The sequence below is a fragment of the Natrix helvetica genome, assembly GCF_964273705.1.
Source record: "Natrix helvetica genome assembly, chromosome: 2".
NCBI lineage: Eukaryota > Metazoa > Chordata > Lepidosauria > Squamata > Natricidae > Natrix > Natrix helvetica.
This window is the reverse complement of record NC_138552.1, coordinates 169,523,852-169,542,000: the sequence shown is the minus strand read 5'-3', so window position 1 is coordinate 169,542,000 and position 18,149 is coordinate 169,523,852. Positions and strand designations below refer to the sequence as shown.

Genomic DNA, 18,149 nt, shown 5'->3' with positions numbered 1-18,149 from the left:
AATGTATCACACATTTTTTCCTCATGCCAAAATATGAAACAATAATCTGATCTATAAGATCTCAGTCATGAACTGAAATTAAAGAATGATTTCCCACATATTTCCAAAGTTCCAATTAACATTTGGACTCGCTATGTATTCATGAAGCAGATAGTCAAGGGGTTAGCAGAGAGTGATGAATGTAAAGGGAGATGACTTTCAAAGAGGGAAGCCCATCTGTATATGTAACTCTTGAGTAAAACTTATGACTCACACTATATTCACAGTGTAGTCTTCATCTGCATTACACTTTCTTTCTCCTGCCCTATCTTTATATATTTTAATCCTCTATCAGGTACGGCAGTGCATCTGATTAAAAGTTGCTACCAAACTCTCTCAGATTTTGAGAGAGAAAGATCTGCAAGGAAACTTAGCAGGAAAATAAATGGGATGGACTAGATTATAGCAAAGCAAAATTAAACCACACAAAAGTAATTTCTGTTAATAATTTACCCAAGTTAAAACTGAACGCTTTACACATAAAGCCTGTGAAACACTCAGTTTCTATACAAATATTTTTCAGGCACATTAATATGTAACATGATGTAACCATATGGAAATCTCTGAATAGGAACTAAGCAAGCCAAGAATGTACAGTGATGAAATCAGTCACCGAGAAAACCGGAGTGAAACTGTGGTTTTGAATGTATAAAAGGTATTCAACTGTAAGCATGTGCAGCCAAGCATGTCCTTTGAAAATAAAGCCTGAAAGTGCCTCATTGAAACAAATCTACCAAAATAAGTTAAATAAATATTAACAGTATTTTGCATCTAATCCTAAAACAAACTTTAAGATCTGAATCCAAAACATTGAATGAGAGGATGCCTCTAAATATTTTTTTTTTATTACATGTGTGAGTGTAGGTGCAAACTCAAAATTTGGACCTCAACAAACTTTTTGCTTTAGTAAAATCTAAGACTTCACACTGAATGTTGTTTATTATATTAATTCCATATTTTTAAACTAAAATTCTTATCTTAAAAGAATCAAGGTGAGAGCCTCATAGCGCCAAGCCCATACTATTTCCATGTCATCAGAGAAACCCTGAAGGAGGAGCCAAGATTATAGAATATTGCAGATCTTATAGAGAACAGGAAGCCTTCTCTAATTTTAAGGCAACAAAATGTCAACTTTACTGTGAAAATGCTTTGGTTGTTTACTCACCAACGCTTTTTTCTTATATTGGACTGCCCTCTACAGTCTGTTCATCTCTTGCAGTGTTCTAATTGTTTTACTAGTTTTGCTCTTCTAGACTTCTAGATTTTTCTAGACACAACATACCAAAAGCTCTTCTCAACAATTTGCTGTCTTCCCCTCCTCTGGTTTGACCATCTCTACAATTTCAGTAGAGATTGACAGAGTTTGCTGAGCTACAGTATGCTGGGACAGATTCCTATGGAAATGGGTTTGAAAAATCCACCAAAATAGATCCACCAATGCACTGAAAACAACGTTACATTAAATTAGCTAGCATCTTTTCACTCTTTGGTCAAAGTTTCTAATCTATAAAAAGCAGAAAAGTTGTTGTGCCCAACTATCTGATACCATTAATATATGACTGGAGCTCTCACTATTTCAATATGATTGAGTTTTACTTAAGTGAATTTTCTCTATCATGATTCTGTCCTCCATGTATCATTGGCACATGCAAATTAATCTTTGAATTATTGGAAAGATGCTAAAAAGGTCCCAGCTTCTACATATCTTATGCTAAAATATAACATCTGAAAATTATCTTATTTTAAGGCTGCTATGTTCATAGATAACAAAAATTGTATTTTCAGTTTCACTTGGGTTTGATTTTTATGGCATTAAAATAAACTATCCTGATATAAAATGTTGATAAGTTGTTTAGAAATATTTATTTAAAAAAAAGAATGACTAAGGGACTTCAAAAAACTACTGAACAGAAGCTATGCTACTAAATATGAACTTCATTAAGTGTTTGTTAATTCTTATTTTCACAACAAATGAGCAGAATCAGCTTAATGATTTATTACCTCAATAGGTATTTTCATCACACCCAATCCAAGATTTTCAGATATTATAAATGCGCTGGCTACCCAGGATGTAATGGTATCAGGAACAGTAACATTTATTGTTGCTTCAGTAGATCTAAAGATAAGAAAAAACAGAATAAAAGGAACAACAAATCTAGACTGACTTTCCTGGTATAGGAATCTTGTTTTGTTTAATTAAGTTACTTTTTTACAGGAATAGTAAAGAATTTGCACTACGCTCATGGTAGACCCAAAAATCCATTCATGTCTCCCAGTATGAAAGTAACTGTCACATATATATGTTTTGGAGAGTTGAAAACATTACAAGACATAGAAACACTTGATTCTAAACATATTGTAATCTAAGAATCTCTTTTGGGGTATAAGTTCCAGCAGGCATCTGTTACATATTTAGACATTTTTTCTTACACACTTTATAGTTTACCACAATACACTCTGTATGATGGCTTTCAAGATAGCTTTGATTCCTTGCAACTATCTGGAAAACTCCCTGAAGTTTTCTTAGCAAGGTTTTTTCGGAAGAGGTTCGCCATTACCTTCTACATAGGGCTGAGGGAGACTGACTGGTCTGACTTGCCCAAAATCATCTAGCTGGCTTCTTGCCTCAGGTGGGACTAGAATTCTTGGTCTCCTGGTTTCTAGCCTGGTGCCTTAACCGTTACACCAAACTGGCTCCTACAATACACTGGTCCAAAGAAATATATATACATTTGGAGAAATATGAAACAAAATAGCCATTGGTTTCAGCTTAGTTCAACTCCAGTTCAGGGAGCTAGGTGATTGGGGGAAAACGGCCATTTGATTAGCTGTTTTTCAATAAACAGTCCATTTTTCACGGGGGGAAATAACCTCCGATATCAACTATAAATAAATAAAACTTGGATATGTACGATTTCATTTTCCTTGGAGATTTCAACTTCCTTGGGTATGTAAGATTTCATTTTCCTTGGGATGAGGCAATGGCAAGCTAAAACTCCAGAGGAATGAAGACATGGCTAAGACCAACAGTCAACAAGCTGATCCCACAGAACCTATTCAGATAATTAAAGAAGGAGATTTTCCATCTGGGCTCCAAATGATTGCTTCTCATAAGGAGACTGCAGGATGGTGGTCCTGGGAGAGGTTGCATTTGTGGAAAAGAGACTTACCTCAATAGCTTGTGATCTTCCCTTCTAGCTTTCGTATTGACTTTCTGGAAAAGCCCTCAGGAAAAGTCACAAATGGCAGTCACATGATTGTGGGTCACTGCAACCAATCATAAGTGCAACCTGGTTGTCAAGTGCTCACATCGTGATCATGTGACCATGGGGTTTGCTGGGACAGCTAGAACTGAGGACCAGTTGTAATCACCCTTCAATCAGTGCCATCATAATTTCAAACAGTTGCTGAATGATAAAATCAAGATTCAACTACCTGTATTTTTAAACTCTTTAATAAAATGTATTTAATTCTGTTCACTTAATGCAAGTATTAAAACAAAGTCAGAACTCAAATGAAAAGCCATTCCTTCATCAGCAAAATAACCAATAAGCTGATGAGGTTAGTTTGCAACCAACTAAAGCACTCAAGCCAAAATAAATAGGACCACTTAAGGTGGCAAAGGATAGAAGTGGGTGTCAGAGAAGAAGCAGACAAATGGGCCCTGAGGTCACTTTGTAAGTGAGAAGGGAATAGAAGGCAACATAATCACTTTTTGCTCTTCAGAAACTGATACCTTCACTATAAAGTTACAAAATTAAGAACTTTTCTATTTGCCAGGTCTTCAATCCACTTTTAGCAGAACTGTCCTTAATTCACAATTTCTTCCCTGGAAGTCCCAAAAACATTTATGATTATCTGTAAGGGAAAATGAAGAAATCCATCTTCACACAAGTTTATACCTTGTCATTATTTCCTGCCAAAGCCAAGTCTCTGGAAAATTCTTCCTCACATGGAGATCACCGTCATGCAATGCTGGATTATAACCATGGGCTACAGGTAGCTCCTCCATGTCATAAGAAACATCATACTCCACGAACGGTACTAACAAGAAAAGAATAGAGTGAGGGTTTTGGATGCAAAAGAGCAGCATAAATTGGGTCAGATAGTTTAATTTCTCTCACAAGAATGGCTTGTTCCAACCCAACCTCCCCAGATGTATAAAGAGATACCACTGATTAAAGGGGCATGGGTTTTCTCAATTTTCCCCTTTTTCCTGTTCCCACACCCACCCAGCAACATGTTTCACATTGTTCTGAAAAGTACTCTAATAATTAAAACAATACAAAGAGTTGGAGAGCAAACTTTTAAAACTTAATTTAACCAAAATTTCCTTTGCCACGTTTTATGCAAAGAACTTTCACTATACTGTGTCTACTTCATTAGCTCAGGGGTACCAAACTCAAGTCCTGGGGGCTGGATCCAGCCCGCAGGGCTACCCTAGAGCCAGCAAAGGACTGGCCTCTGGTGCCTCTTCCAGTGAAAACGGAGCTCGGGAGGGCCGCATGTGGCCCTCCCAGCTTCGTTTTTGGCTGTGACGGCCTCTTGCCGCCCTCTGCCAGGGAAAACAGAGCTCAGCGGCATCACATGCAGCCCCGCAAGCTCCATTTTCTCTGGCAGAAGGTGGCAGGAGAACGTCGTAGCTGAAAATGGAGCTTGGGGGCCATTTTCGCTGGCAGAGCGCTCAGGCCACTCCAGGCCACCAACATGACTGACGTCAAGCTGTTCACACCTACCCCGGCTCCCGAGGTCAAACACAACCCTGATGTGACCCTCAATGAAATTGAGTTTGACACCCCTGCATTAGCTGGCCAGAATATGTACTAGAAAATATAAACTGATGACTACTAGTCTCTTAAGAAAATAAGCAGGGTGAGAACCAGTAAATAGCTAAATGAAAAGCTATTTGACAAATCAAATGTAGTATAGCAATAGCACTTAAACTTATATACCGCTTCACAGTTCTTTACAACCCTCTCTAAGCAGTCAGCATATTGCCCCCAACAATCTGGGTCCTCATTTTACCTACCTGGGAAGGATGGAAGGCTGAGTCAACCTTGAGCTTGGTGAGATTTGAACTGCCAAATTGCAGGCATCCAGCAGGCAGCAGAAGTAACCTGCAGTACTGCACTCTAACCACTGCACCACCTCGGCTCAATTTTAATCTCAAAAGATGAGATTAAAAGTTTCTTTGACTGCCTGCCTGCCTTATCTATTTACAGCATTTGGAAAAGATGTGCATCTTGCTGTGTGATTCGCAGTTCAATTCAACAGATTCATTGTTCATCTAGAACAATGACAGACTAGCATTAATCTTTTCCCAGGAAAAATCTTCTGTACAAACTCTTATTTTCTGAAACTTGCACCCAAGCTGAGGAGTCTCTCATATTTTTATAACTTTTGCCAAATTTATATGATTACATAACCAGGCCAAAGTCTCCATTCTTAAAAGGGCTGTCAAACTGTAGAATGCCTAGTTTTTTAAAAATTGGCAATCTCGTGTATTTTGGAAAGCACAATCTCATCTTCTTCCCATCCCATTGTTTGATTCTTTTCTATATTTTTTACATTAAAAATCTACAAACAACTAAAGAACTAGCATACTTATCCACTGTTAAGATTTGCTTTGGAGGGCAACAGAACATAAGCAGCAGCAAACACAAAGAGAGGGTAGTACACCATTAGAAGAAAACCAGAAGAAATTGAGAGACGGAGGGCACTTTGAACGAACTGAAATCATAGCCCTAAAATCAGATTTGCAGAGATCAGCAAAAAAAATTCAGTAGTGAGCTGAAGGAAGATCTTGAAGAAATAATAGAGGAAAACCTTGAGTAACATAAAAGGAGTACTATGACTGCACATTTTTTTCTGTGAGGAAATAAAGCTGCTTTAGAAGAAACTTGGATGAATCCAATATTCATCGGCTTTGTATGGCTACACACCGGAAAGGTTAGGAAAAAATGGCTGGAGACCTTAATGTGCTAAAAAACCTCCACTGATGGTTAGAAGGGAGAAGAGATTTGCACGGTAGATAAGGAATCCGTTCTACTCTTTCTTTTCCTCTCTTTCAACATAATATGTAAATAAGAATATATGAACTTAATCTAATTTTGTGACTATATTTTTTATTTATTAGAATTGTTCTATCCCACCTTTGTTATTTTATAAGGAACTGAAAGTGTGAACATACAGAATACTCCTTCCTCTTCCTATGTTTCCCACAACAGCCCTATGAGATGGGTTGGGTAGAGACAGAGAGTGGCTAGCCCAAATTCACCCAGTGCACTTTCATGTCTCAGGCAGAACTACCTGAGGTTTCTAGTCTGATGCTTCAACCACTAAATCAAACTGGCTTACCTACTACACCAAATTTTATTTCAAATAAAGTTATCCTTAGCTGAATATTCAATCTGTCTTTGATTCTCTCATCTTCACTACTGTATGGACTAAGGAGTAATTGATATTAGAAAAGATAAATTTTGATCTCCTTTGAGATCAAAAAGTATATGACAGGGGAGTAATTAAACAGAATAAAAGAAAGGCCTTTTTTCTGAGGCAGATAAAGAAGTGGAGGTTTGAAAGTTAAGTAGGCATCTACCCAAGAAATGCTGGATTCATTTCTTGATGTCTTTACTTACAATATTCATAATCCTCATGGTGTGAAAGGTTGGCATCAGTCCATATCCAGAGATTGTTATTCTGAATGCAGTACATAAAAGATTTTTCAGTTTAATGACATGCAACATATTATGCTGCCCAGAGTCGCTTCAGACCATGAGATGGACAGCACATAAATGTAATAAATAAATATATACATTTTTAAATTATTTTTCAAAATGTATTTTAGAGCACACAGAAAAAAAACCTGTATATGTATACACAGAATTGGAAGTGACATGATAGCTGTCTTCCAGTACTTGAGGGGCAATCACAGAGAGAAGGGGATTGACTTATTCTCAAAAGCACCTGAGGGCAGGACAAGAAGCAATGGGTGAAAGGTCATTAAAGCGAGACCCTACCTGGAACGAAGGAGAAAGTTCCGGATAGTGGAAGCAATTAATCAATGGAACAGCTTCCCTCCTGGAATGGATGCTCCATCACTGGAGGTTTTCAAGAAAAGATTGGACTGCCATTTGTCTCGGATAGAATAAGGTCTCCTGGCTTTTTTTTGGGGGGGGGGGTAGGGTGGACTAAAAGACCCCCCCCAAAGGTCTCTTTTCTATGTTTCTATGATACTACCTTATGGGGAAGCTCTTTATGTGTGCATGTGTATGTGTGAAATAGAGAAAGATGGAGACTTTCATATTCCTTCAGGAACCAAACACATCGGAGAACATGAAAATTAACAGCTATATAATATGCAACTGTACCTGAAAGATGCTGAAAGCACTTCCACCTTCCACATAATATTGTTTTGTTTCATATAAATTTAGCTCATGGTGTATCTATTTTTAAAAAGTAGAAATAAACCAAATGTAAAACAGTTAGCCAACTTTTTTGAAAAAAATATTTACATCTTTTCAAGGAAAATTTAACCAGTGATATTAGTATCTATGTTAGTGGGCCACACACGTTTTCCAATCCCAGGAACTGAATAAAATAAAATAATTACTGTATGATATTTTAATATGTCAATGTGGAAAGCATATGAAAGAAATCTTCAGGACACAATTAATTCATTATGACCTTTCTCTGAAGAGAGTTGTTTGATGGAAGCCTAGTAATTGAGTTGCTAGTTGCTTGTGCAGCTTCCTTGCTGCACAAGGAAGTAATTTACTAATTAAAATTTTGAACCAGGGCAGTGAAGAATGCCACCAAAGATTGAGCTATAATTGGCCATTAGTTTTACCATCAGCATGCAACTTCTTGAAAATGTCTAAAGACATTTTATTTCTTTTTCATCATTCATTAAGAGTTCACTGATAATTTGTAAATGCATGTGAACTCATTGCATTTGTTTTTAGTCTCTATTATTTCTTTTGCTAGGAATATTCTACTTTAACAAAACTGAGAATTACATATCCTACTAAATTCCTTCTTAACTGCATGCTTATCAGAAAATGAAGTAAATAAACACAAACATGTTTGATATAGAATATAATGTTACTCAGATTATCAGAGAACAAAGTTTGCTACTAAATAGATTAACATTAATGCATTTAACTTTTTTATAATTTCAATTTGTTTCAACATTTTAAGGAAACAAGTCACAATAAAGCACTTCTAAACCAAGGGTGTCAAAATCGATTTTATTGACGGCCGCTCCAGGGTTGTGTTTGACCTTGGGAGGAGGGGCCATGGCCAGGGTGGTCTTGGCCAGCTCAACATCACTCATGTCGGGGACACCTGTGATGGTCCAAGTACTCTGCCAGCAAAAACGGGCTCCCGAACTCCGTTTTGGCTGTGGGGTCCTCCTGCAACTTTCTGCCAGGGAAAAAGACCTTGGGAGTACCACCCGTGGACCTCACGAGTTCCATTTTCACCTGCGATGGCATCCTACAACCCTCTGCCAGCAAAAACAGAGCTCGGGAAAGCCACACGCATCCCTCCCAAGCTCTGTTTTCGCTGGCAGAGGCACTACAGGCAACACCTTTGCTGTTTCCAGGACAGCCCCCGCAAGCCACATCTAAGCACTCTGAAATGTAACACTTCTGTTCTAAACCAATGCACTCTTGCAAAAGAAAAAAAGAAAAAGTAACTTACAGCATCCTCTGTGATATCATTTCTTTTTCCCAACAAATTTATACTTTTGTCAATAACTAAAAGTCCAACTGAGGTTTGGGGTTCTGTCACTTTGATTTTGAGGGTGATATCCTCAGCAGGTCCAGCTTTATTTTTACTCCAATGCATGTTAATCTGGGGAAGATCAAATATTATATATTTGAAATAGATTTACCTATGATGCAATTGAACAAGTCCCAAAATTGTAAAAGAGCCAAACCAGATGCAGAAATGGGATAATAATACTATATATACTTCCTGAGAAAGATCTCTGGAACTCAGTGGTTCTACTTCTGAGTGGAAGATAATACTTTTTTTCTGATAAATAGAAGTATAAATTAAAAAGATTTGAGGCCTGTGTGTTAGAGAAAGCATAATATTATGTCTAAGTGTATTATTCTCCCTAAAATCCTTTCACTCACACACACAGCTTCTGAATACTTTCTCATGGGGGACAAATATAGCTCAGAATGATAATCTGGATTGTTGAAGAGTAGAGAGGGTTTTTAAAAATTGACTATTTTGAACATAAAATAGGACACCTAAAGAAAGAGAACAATAACAAGAGAGCAGACAAGGAATGTAAGGGACTGGAGGTCACATGTTAAAACTAGGAAAAGAAAAGGAGAAGAACAGATGGAGGACAAGACAAAGAAATTTGTTCCAGCAGTCAACCGGCCACTTGATACCATAGGGCAGTGATGGCGAACCTATGGCACGCGTGCCACAGGTGGCACACGGAGCCATTTGTAAGGGCACGCGAGGCACTGCCCTGTCAGCTGAGTTCACTGTTTTTAAAAGCCATTTTTTCTCCCTCCCCAGGCTCCAGAGGCTTTATAGGAGCCTGGGGAGGGCAAAAAGAGCCTCCCCCACCCATCCAGAGCCCGTCCCTGAAGCCTTCGGAACGCTTAAAATGACCCTCCGAATTCTGGTTTGCTCAGAGGGTCGTTTTAAGCGTTCCGAAGGCTTCAGGGACAGTCCGGAGGCTTCCCTGAAGCCTTCGGAGCGCTTAAAATGACCCTCCGAGCAAACCGGAAGTCTCTGGTTTGTCGTTTTAAACGCTCCGAAGGCTTCAGGGAAGCCTCCGGATGGTCCCTGAAGCCTCTGGAGGGCCTCCGGGGGGGCGGGGGAGGCTCTTTTCGCCCTCCCCAGGCTCCTATAAAGCCTCTGGAGCCTGGGGAGGATGAAAAAAGCATGTAAAATTGGGGGGGTCGCGCCTGTTGTGCGCGCATGCACACGGCGGGTCACGCATTGCATTATGGGTGCGGCACGTCTGCACACGACCCCCCTGCGCTCCCCCCACTTGTGGCACGCGAGCCAAAAAAGGTTCGCCATCGCTGCCATAGGGCAACAAGCATCTTGCACTTCACTTTGGCTGTGCTTAAACAACAGCTTAGATTACAAGAATAAGCTCAAAGTAGCCTCAGGGTCTTGTGTATTTCTTTTTCTCTCCTGACAGAACCAGTTCAGAAGTCTCAGTTTCTATTTTAATTTATAGCAAGTAAAAATAAGTCACTTTCTTAAAATACATATTGAAGTTGGTTTGTTAGCATTACATGTATTTAAGATTAATTGCACCTTGTATTGTTTCACTGAGCAAGCATTGTAATTAATCAGCAGTGAGCTTTTGTTTTTTTGTTTTACAATCCTCTGTATGAAAGTTTTTTGGACACACTGAAATGTTACATCGTTTTGGGTTTTTTTCCCTTGCCCTTTATTATATTGTTCCAAAAACCATGGCCCAGAAAACCAGTAACAATTTCAAGAGAAATATTTAAAATGCAAAGTAACTTCCTGCTGAAGGATTTATTTTTGAGGCAATTTTAAACTTCCCAGGAAAAAGAAATAGTCAATAAAAGTAATAACAGACCACCTCCCATCCAGTGTACAGGGGAACTGATCAGGAAGTCTCCATTAGATTGAAAGGAATTAAAAATAAAGATGATTACATGAACTAAAACAAAACTGGAGTGAATGGTTTAAATATACGTATAGGAATAAGAGTGGAACATCTACGAGTAGAATTGAAACAAATGGTGTAAAAGTTGATGCCTTAGAAAAGGGAAATCATAAATGCTCCGAGAATGTTGAAAAACAGAAAGCTTGCAGAAATAGTACAATAGGAGGAATGTTAAAATACGGGTGTGTCTTGCTTACTGAATGGTTGTGTGAGTGTGCCTGACACCTGGAAGAATAGTATGAAAAAGGCAGCAACAATGAATATAAAAACTGCAGGAAAATCCATTTCTTAAATAGATTCTGCCTAGATTGGCAGAATTCTGAATGAAAAGCAATACAAGGTGACAGCAAGCAACATTTGAGAAATACAGTATGGCTTTATGTTGGACAAGGGATGTACAGTCAAGATTTTTAACTTCCTGCTGTTTATTTATGGATAAGTATATACAAAGAATATACATTGTTGGTGTATTGATTGTATGTAGTTGTAAATATCCACGTGTTTTTGGATGCTGTGCTGCTCCTGATATACTACAAATGTTAATTAGACTGTATCACACCATAAAGAAAAGCTATCCTCAAACTAATGTTTTAAAGACTCGTAAATCATTTTTTTCAGTATCGTTATAACTTTGAGTGGTTTTAAATCAAGGACTACCTGTATATGCCAGGATGTATTCAGAAAACATGTTCTAGCTAAAGAGAAGTAAAAAAAATTCTCTTCACTGACTGTCCAAAATGGACTTTTAATGGGGCAAAAGAATAGCTACTTGGATAATAACTGAAACTGTGGTTGAAGTCTTTAAGTACAGCTGTATAAATAAGCTTTGTGAAGAAGTGTGGGGAAAGATGAGGCTTGACAAACTGAGGAACGTCCAACACTATTTTATTTGTAATAACAGCAAGGAGTCATACAGGAGAGAATCGCCCGTTCCTTAGCCTGACAGCTATTTAAGGGAGAGCTGTCAGGCCGAGGAACCAATCAGTAGATCAGATCAGCCCGCCTTCAGCCATGCCGCGCCTGATTGGCTAAGGCGCAGCATGGCTGTTGCTGGCTGACAACAGGGGGAATTCCCCGGTCGTAAGTCGGGGAGGAAAGAATACAATACTCCTTCCCCCCTAGCGAGGACGCATGCGTAGCCGTGGAGCATGCGTAGTCGCTTAGGTAGGCTGGGCGGCGACGGACACGCCCAGAACGCCTCAGAACTGGGCAGACCGTCGGAGAAGGAGGTGGTGTCCGTGGGAGCTCCTCCCTGAAGGGAGTGGAGCTCCGGGCGCCATCTTGAAGGCCTACCCCAGCCGGAGGAGGAGGCGGAGACTCAGGAGCAGGTAGGCAGGGCCGGGGTGGCGCGGCCGCTGGCGGGTTTGAGTCAGGGAAGTTCGAATTGTGGCGAGGGACAGGTTGGCCTGATTGAGGGAAGGCCAAAGTCGGTTGCAATGGCGGAGCTGGTAGCCCAACGGGGGCTGAAACGATGGAGGGCTGTGGAAGGCGGAAGGCGCCTGGAACAGTCTCTGGCGAAACTTCTTGCGGCCTGGGCAACTGCCACGGCTGGGGAATCGGGTGCGGCGCCAACCCCAGGGCCTCGGGTGGAATTGGCGAGGCCGACCCTGCGGGGTTGTTGTGTGGATCCAAAGGTTCGCGGCGCCTTAATTGATCCACGTGGCGGCGCCAGTCTGCACCGTCGGCGGTCCGGACCCTGTAAGAGCAGGGGCCGGTTACAAAAGTGACGGTGGCAGGCACCCACTTAAAATCCCCGGAGAAAGCCCTTGCCCATACTGGATCGCCCTCACGGAAGGAACGAGGAGGGGGTCCCAGGTTGCTCGGCTGTGCCTCAGAATAGGTTGGGTGCAACCTATCTAAGGTGGTCCGCAGGCGCCGGCCCATCAGCAGCTCAGCTGGGGTTTTTCCGGACAAGGGACACGGGGTGGAATGCTGAACCAGGAGGTAAGCAGCCACCCTCGTGGGCCAGTCGCCCTTGTCCATTCGGCCAAGGGCGTCTTTGGCCGAGCGGACAGCGCGTTCCGCCCGGCCATTGCTGGCCGGATGATAGGGAGCGACGAGGGCATGCCTGATGCCTTGGGTGGCCAGGAAACCCTGGAACACGGTGGACGCAAACTGAGGACCATTGTCCGACACAACGACGTCCGGCAAGCCGTGGGTGGCAAACAGGCGCGTTAGTGCTCGGACAGTGGCCTCGGCTGTGGTGGAGGTCATGAGGACGAGCTCCACCCAGCGCGAGTAAGCGTCCACCACAACCAGGAAAACCTGACCTCGGAAAGGCCCGGCGAAATCCAGGTGGAGGCGTGACCACGGGCCGCGGGGAATCTCCCACTCCCGCGGCGGGGCCGCCGGAGGCGCTGGACGGGAGACCTGGCAGGTCGAGCACCTGGCAACCCAGGTAGCTATCTCGTCGTCCAGACGGGGCCACCAGACATAGCTGCGCGCCAATGCCTTCATGCGCGCTATGCCAGGGTGGCCCTCATGGAGGCGAGACAGCACCTGGTCACGCAGAGTGGGTGGAATGATCACCCTGTCCCCCCACAGGAGGCACCCACTGTGAAGGGACAGCTCTAACTGCCTGGCCTTGTAGGGGCGGTGGCCGTCGGGCACCGGCCCCCCAGGCCACCCCCGCAGAACCCAGGTCATCACCTGGGAGAGGGTGGGGTCGGCCAGAGACGCTGCTGCCACATCGCCCGCAGAGAGCGGCAAGGCCAGGTCTGCAATGGCCAAAACAGACAGGCAAGGCACTGTCTGAGGGTCGGAGACGGGCAAGGGGCAGCGGCTGAGGGCATCAGCGTGCCCCAGCTGCTTGCCAGGGCGGTAGACTAGGGCATACGAGTATGCCGCTAGGAACTCTACCCAGCGTGTCATCCGGGGTGACAGAATGGGAGGGGTCGGACGGTCACCGGCCAGAAGCCCAAGGAGCGGCTTGTGGTCAGTGAAGAGCGTGAAATGCCGTCCGTAGAGGTATTCGTGGAACTTTTTAACCCCGGACACGGCAGCCAGAGCCTCCTTGTCGATCTGGCTGTAGTTTCTCTCCGCTGGGGAGAGTGTCCGGGAATAAAAAGCTATGGGGGCTTCCGAGCCGTTGGGGAGGACGTGGCTCAGGACCGCCCCCAAACCCACGGGGGAGGCGTCACACGCCAGAGTCAGGGGCATCCTGTCACTATATTGGACTAGGACTGCCTCTGACGTCAGCATGTCTTTGACAGCCGCGAACGCATGCGCTTCGCGGCTGCCCCAGCGCCAGGCTGCCGATCGGTCGAGCAACCGATGCAGCGGCTCGGCTAGTGACGCCTTGTGCGGCAAAAATGGCGCGTAGAAATTTAAAAGCCCCAAGAACGACTGCAGCTCCGCCTTAGAGGCGGGGTGGGGGCGTTCTTGATGGCTGCGACTTTAGTAGGGGTGGGGTGGATTCCGTGGGCATCAATGGAGAAGCCGAGGAAATCCACTTTAGGCACAGCAAATGAACATTTGCTGCGCTTTAATTTGAGACCCGCGCCCCTAAAACGGTCGAGGACCTTCCCCAGTACCTCGAGGAGTCCTGAGCGGCTGGATGCAGCGATCAGGACATCGTCGAAATAGGGTACAACGCCAGGGAGCCCATGGAGCAAACGCTCCATGAGGCTCTGGAAGATCCCCGGGGCCACGGAAACGCCAAATTGGAGGCGGCGGCAACGGAAAGCCCCACGGTGGGTGACGATAGTCTGTGCAGCCGCCGCTTCGTCATCCACCGGGAGCTGCTGGTAGGCCTGCGCCATATCCAGTTTCGCAAAAATACAGCCCTGCCCCAGGGAGTGGAGCAGGTGCTGTACGACAGGGACTGGATAGGGGTTTGCCTGAAGGGCCAAATTGATGGTTGACTTAAAATCGGCGCAGAGGCGTATGGAACCGTCGGCCTTCACAGGGACCACTATTGGGGTCTCCCAACGCGAGTAGTCAACAGGCTCCAATACGCCCTGCGCCAACAAGCGGTCAATCTCCTCATCAACTTTGGCCCTTAAGGCAAAAGGCACCCTGCGGGCCTTCAGCCTAATGGGAGCAACCTGGGGATCTAAATTAAGAGAGATGGGGGTGCCCTTGTATAGTCCCAGCTGGCCGTCAAAGACGTCCGCGTAGGCGGAGATGACAGCAGCTACGTCAGGGGGCGTGTCTGAGATGGAGTGCACCCCCTGCACGGAGAGACCAAGGGCGGGGAACCAATCTAGCCCCAGTAATGCGGGGAGGGACTTCTCAACCACTAGGATTGGCAGGCACCCCGAAAACCCCCCGTATTCAACCCTGACTGTGTGACAGCCCAGGGTTGGGATAAGTGACCCCTGATAGTCTCTTAAAGCCACGGGGCTAGCAGACAACTGGCGCTTAAGGACGCCAGGGCAAAGTTTCTGAAAGTCTGCCCAGGCAATCAAGGAGCGGGACGAGCCGGAGTCCACCTCCATTACGCAAGGCGCGCCCTCAATGAGGACTGACGCCTTGATTCTGTCCGCACCTGCGGAGGCCTGGTAGATCGCCTCAGCAGAGGCGGCTGCTGGGCCTGGCTCCACGGTGTAACAGCTGGCTTTCGATCGCGGCTGGCGACGGGGCTGCTGCTGCGGTCCGGCTGTCATCTGCTGGCCTGTGGCTCCCTGGGATGGCGGTGGTGGTAGCACAGCTCGGCAAACTTGGGCCAGGTGCCCTTTCTTCGAACACCGGCGGCAGATGGATGCCCGGAATGGGCAGGCGGACCGGTCGTGGCTGCCTCCGCAGCCAAGGCAGGCTGTCACAGTCTGGCGTGGAGGTCGCGGATTGCGGCGGCTCCGCAGCTCTGCCAGGCGAGCCACGAGTTCTTCCTCTTCCTCAGCCGGGCTCGGAATGGGCACCAGCTGATCAATGAGGCAGGTCTGCGCTGGGGAAGATTGAAACGGGTGGCGGTCCATCTCAGCGACGGATTGCTCCGACAACTCCGCCGCCCGTGCCTCAGCGACCGCCTCTGACAGGGTGATTTCTGGCCGAGCCAGGAGACGCCTCCTCAGCCGGCGGTCCCTGATGCCGCTCACGAATTGTTCCACCAGGTTGTCCTCCAAGTCTGGGAACTCGCAGGGTATGGCTGTGGTCCGCAAGGACTGGAGGAACTGGCTGACGTCTTCGTGCGGCTTCTGAACGCACTGGCGGAAAGCGTACCGCCTGGTGATTTTCGATGGGGTCGGGGCGTAATGCCCCTTCAGCTTGGCCATCAGCGTGTCCCAGTCGAGGTCGTGGACTGGCACTGGGGCTGCCAACGCCCGGGCGGCGTTGAACATCGGGGTTCCGCAGCTACTGAGGAAGAAGCTGCACTTCTCCTCCATCGGGATACCCCGTTTCCCGTTGGCTCGTAGGAAGCACTCAAATCGCTCCAAAAATCCCGTCCATCCCTCTCCCTCGGTTCCGAAGGGAGCGAACGGGGGAAGCGAAGACATTGCGGCTTGAAGTTGTGCGGCTCGGGGAGCTAAACTCAAGCGGCTGTGTAAAGAGGTCGGGTTCCGTCAGGGTCGTCGCCTCAGGAGGATCCCACCTTCGTCGCCAGTGAAGAAGTGTGGGGAAAGATGAGGCTTGACAAACTGAGGAACGTCCAACACTATTTTATTTGTAATAACAGCAAGGAGTCATACAGGAGAGAATCGCCCGTTCCTTAGCCTGACAGCTATTTAAGGGAGAGCTGTCAGGCCGAGGAACCAATCAGTAGATCAGATCAGCCCGCCTTCAGCCATGCCGCGCCTGATTGGCTAAGGCGCAGCATGGCTGTTGCTGGCTGACAACAGGGGGAATTCCCCGGTCGTAAGTCGGGGAGGAAAGAATACAATACTTTGCTGCATATGGGGAAGCTGAATTTGGTAAATCAGTTCTTATAAAGCTGGAATAAATTTCATTGTATTATGCACAGGTTTGCAATACGTAAAGCAATTATGGTGTAACTTTCAATCATTTTTTCCAGTAAGTAAATGAACATGAACTGTATACTTTTGAATCATCTGCTTAATTGAGTTCTCTTTATCTAGTTTTAGGAATTACACAGAGAACAGATTAGGTTTTAGGGCATATTTATGCATAAATATTGGAAATACAAACAGATTCACAAACTTGTAAGCACACTGTGTGGTTACAAGTTCTGGGCTACAAAAAGTTGGACGACAGTTGAACAGCCACAAAGACACAGGAAATGCCATGTGTTTGCTGCCATCTGGTGGCTGTTTGAATATTACAGTCCTAACTCTGAATGCAGTAGATCTCAGTCCATTCAAACTACCAGCTTTACAAAGGTTGGGTGGTTTGCTAAGACTGTACGTGAAGGACTAGATCTTTCCATCTATCCTTATCAATGTTTTAAGTTCACTGGTTAAAGTACTTCTTGAAGTTGCTGTCACTTACAAGATTTTATACGACTAGCCTTCTCCCATATACCAATCTTTATATACTTTTTATGATTATCAGGTACTCCCTCAGATACTACGCTGTTTCCCCAAAAACAAGATCCCCTGGATAATAAGCCCAATCAGTATTTTGAGCACATGCGCTAAAATAAGCCCTCCCCCGAAAATAAGCCCTCCCCATAAATATTGCAACACAGAAGCAGCCATGAGGCGACCATGCTTGCTACCTCCTGCACCTCAAAAATAATAAGACCTCCGCGAAAATAAGGCCAAGTGCGTATTTCGGGGGGGGGGGTGTCAAAAGAAAGTAAGACCCTACTGTGTTTTCAGAGAAACACAGTAGTACTCTGTGGTTTACAATTAATTTTTACTTTTTCCTCCTTGTGGCTGTAATTATTGTTTTTGTAATAATTCTATACCACAACAGTGGGATTGAAATTGGAAAAATAGTACTAACAAGGCAATAATATTGCTATTATTTTTTTTTCTTTTGTTTGGTTTTTAAAGATACTTTATTTTATAGCTATATTGTCTACATGTTCTAACCTTCATTTTAATAAAATATAATTTTAATATGTGTTATTTCACTTTCTTAGAAAGTGCTGCATATAGTAAGATGCAATTATGAAATGCAACATGCACAATTTATATGATAATACCTTCCTTTTCTTTCCTTTTTTCCCTTTGGTTTTTCAAAATAAACATATAGGCCAGTGATGGCGAACCTATGGCACGCGTGCCACAGGTGGCACACGGAGCCATTTGTGAGGGCACGCGAGGCACTGCCCTGTCAGCTGAGTTCACTGTTTTTAAAAGCCTTTTTTTCTCCCTCCCCAGGCTCCAGAGGCTTTATAGGAGCCTGGGGAGGGCACCCATCCAGAGCCCGTCCCTGAAGCCTTCGGAACGCTTAAAATGACCCTCCGAATTCCGGTTTGCTCAGAGGGTCGTTTTAAGCGTTCCGAAGGCTTCAGGGACAGTCCGGAGGCTTCCCTGAAGTCTTCGGAGCGTTTAAAATGACCCTCCGAGCAAACCGGAAGTCTCTG

At 44.7% G+C, this 18,149-nt stretch overlaps 1 protein-coding gene across 2 annotated transcripts in view; it reads right to left on the bottom strand.

Annotated features, from left to right (window-relative positions):
• CD109 (CD109 molecule) overlaps positions 1-18,149 on the bottom strand; it is a 74,351-nt gene that overhangs the window by 32,238 nt on the left and 23,964 nt on the right. For both annotated transcript variants that reach the window (XM_081940347.1, XM_081940348.1), the window contains 5 exons: positions 8,743-8,895; positions 7,410-7,484; positions 6,678-6,738; positions 3,942-4,083; positions 2,041-2,155 (listed from right to left, as the gene is read on the bottom strand). In XM_081940347.1, the coding sequence (XP_081796473.1) occupies positions 2,041-2,155; positions 3,942-4,083; positions 6,678-6,738; positions 7,410-7,484; positions 8,743-8,895 (546 nt within the window). The remainder of the gene's footprint in view (positions 1-2,040; positions 2,156-3,941; positions 4,084-6,677; positions 6,739-7,409; positions 7,485-8,742; positions 8,896-18,149) is intronic.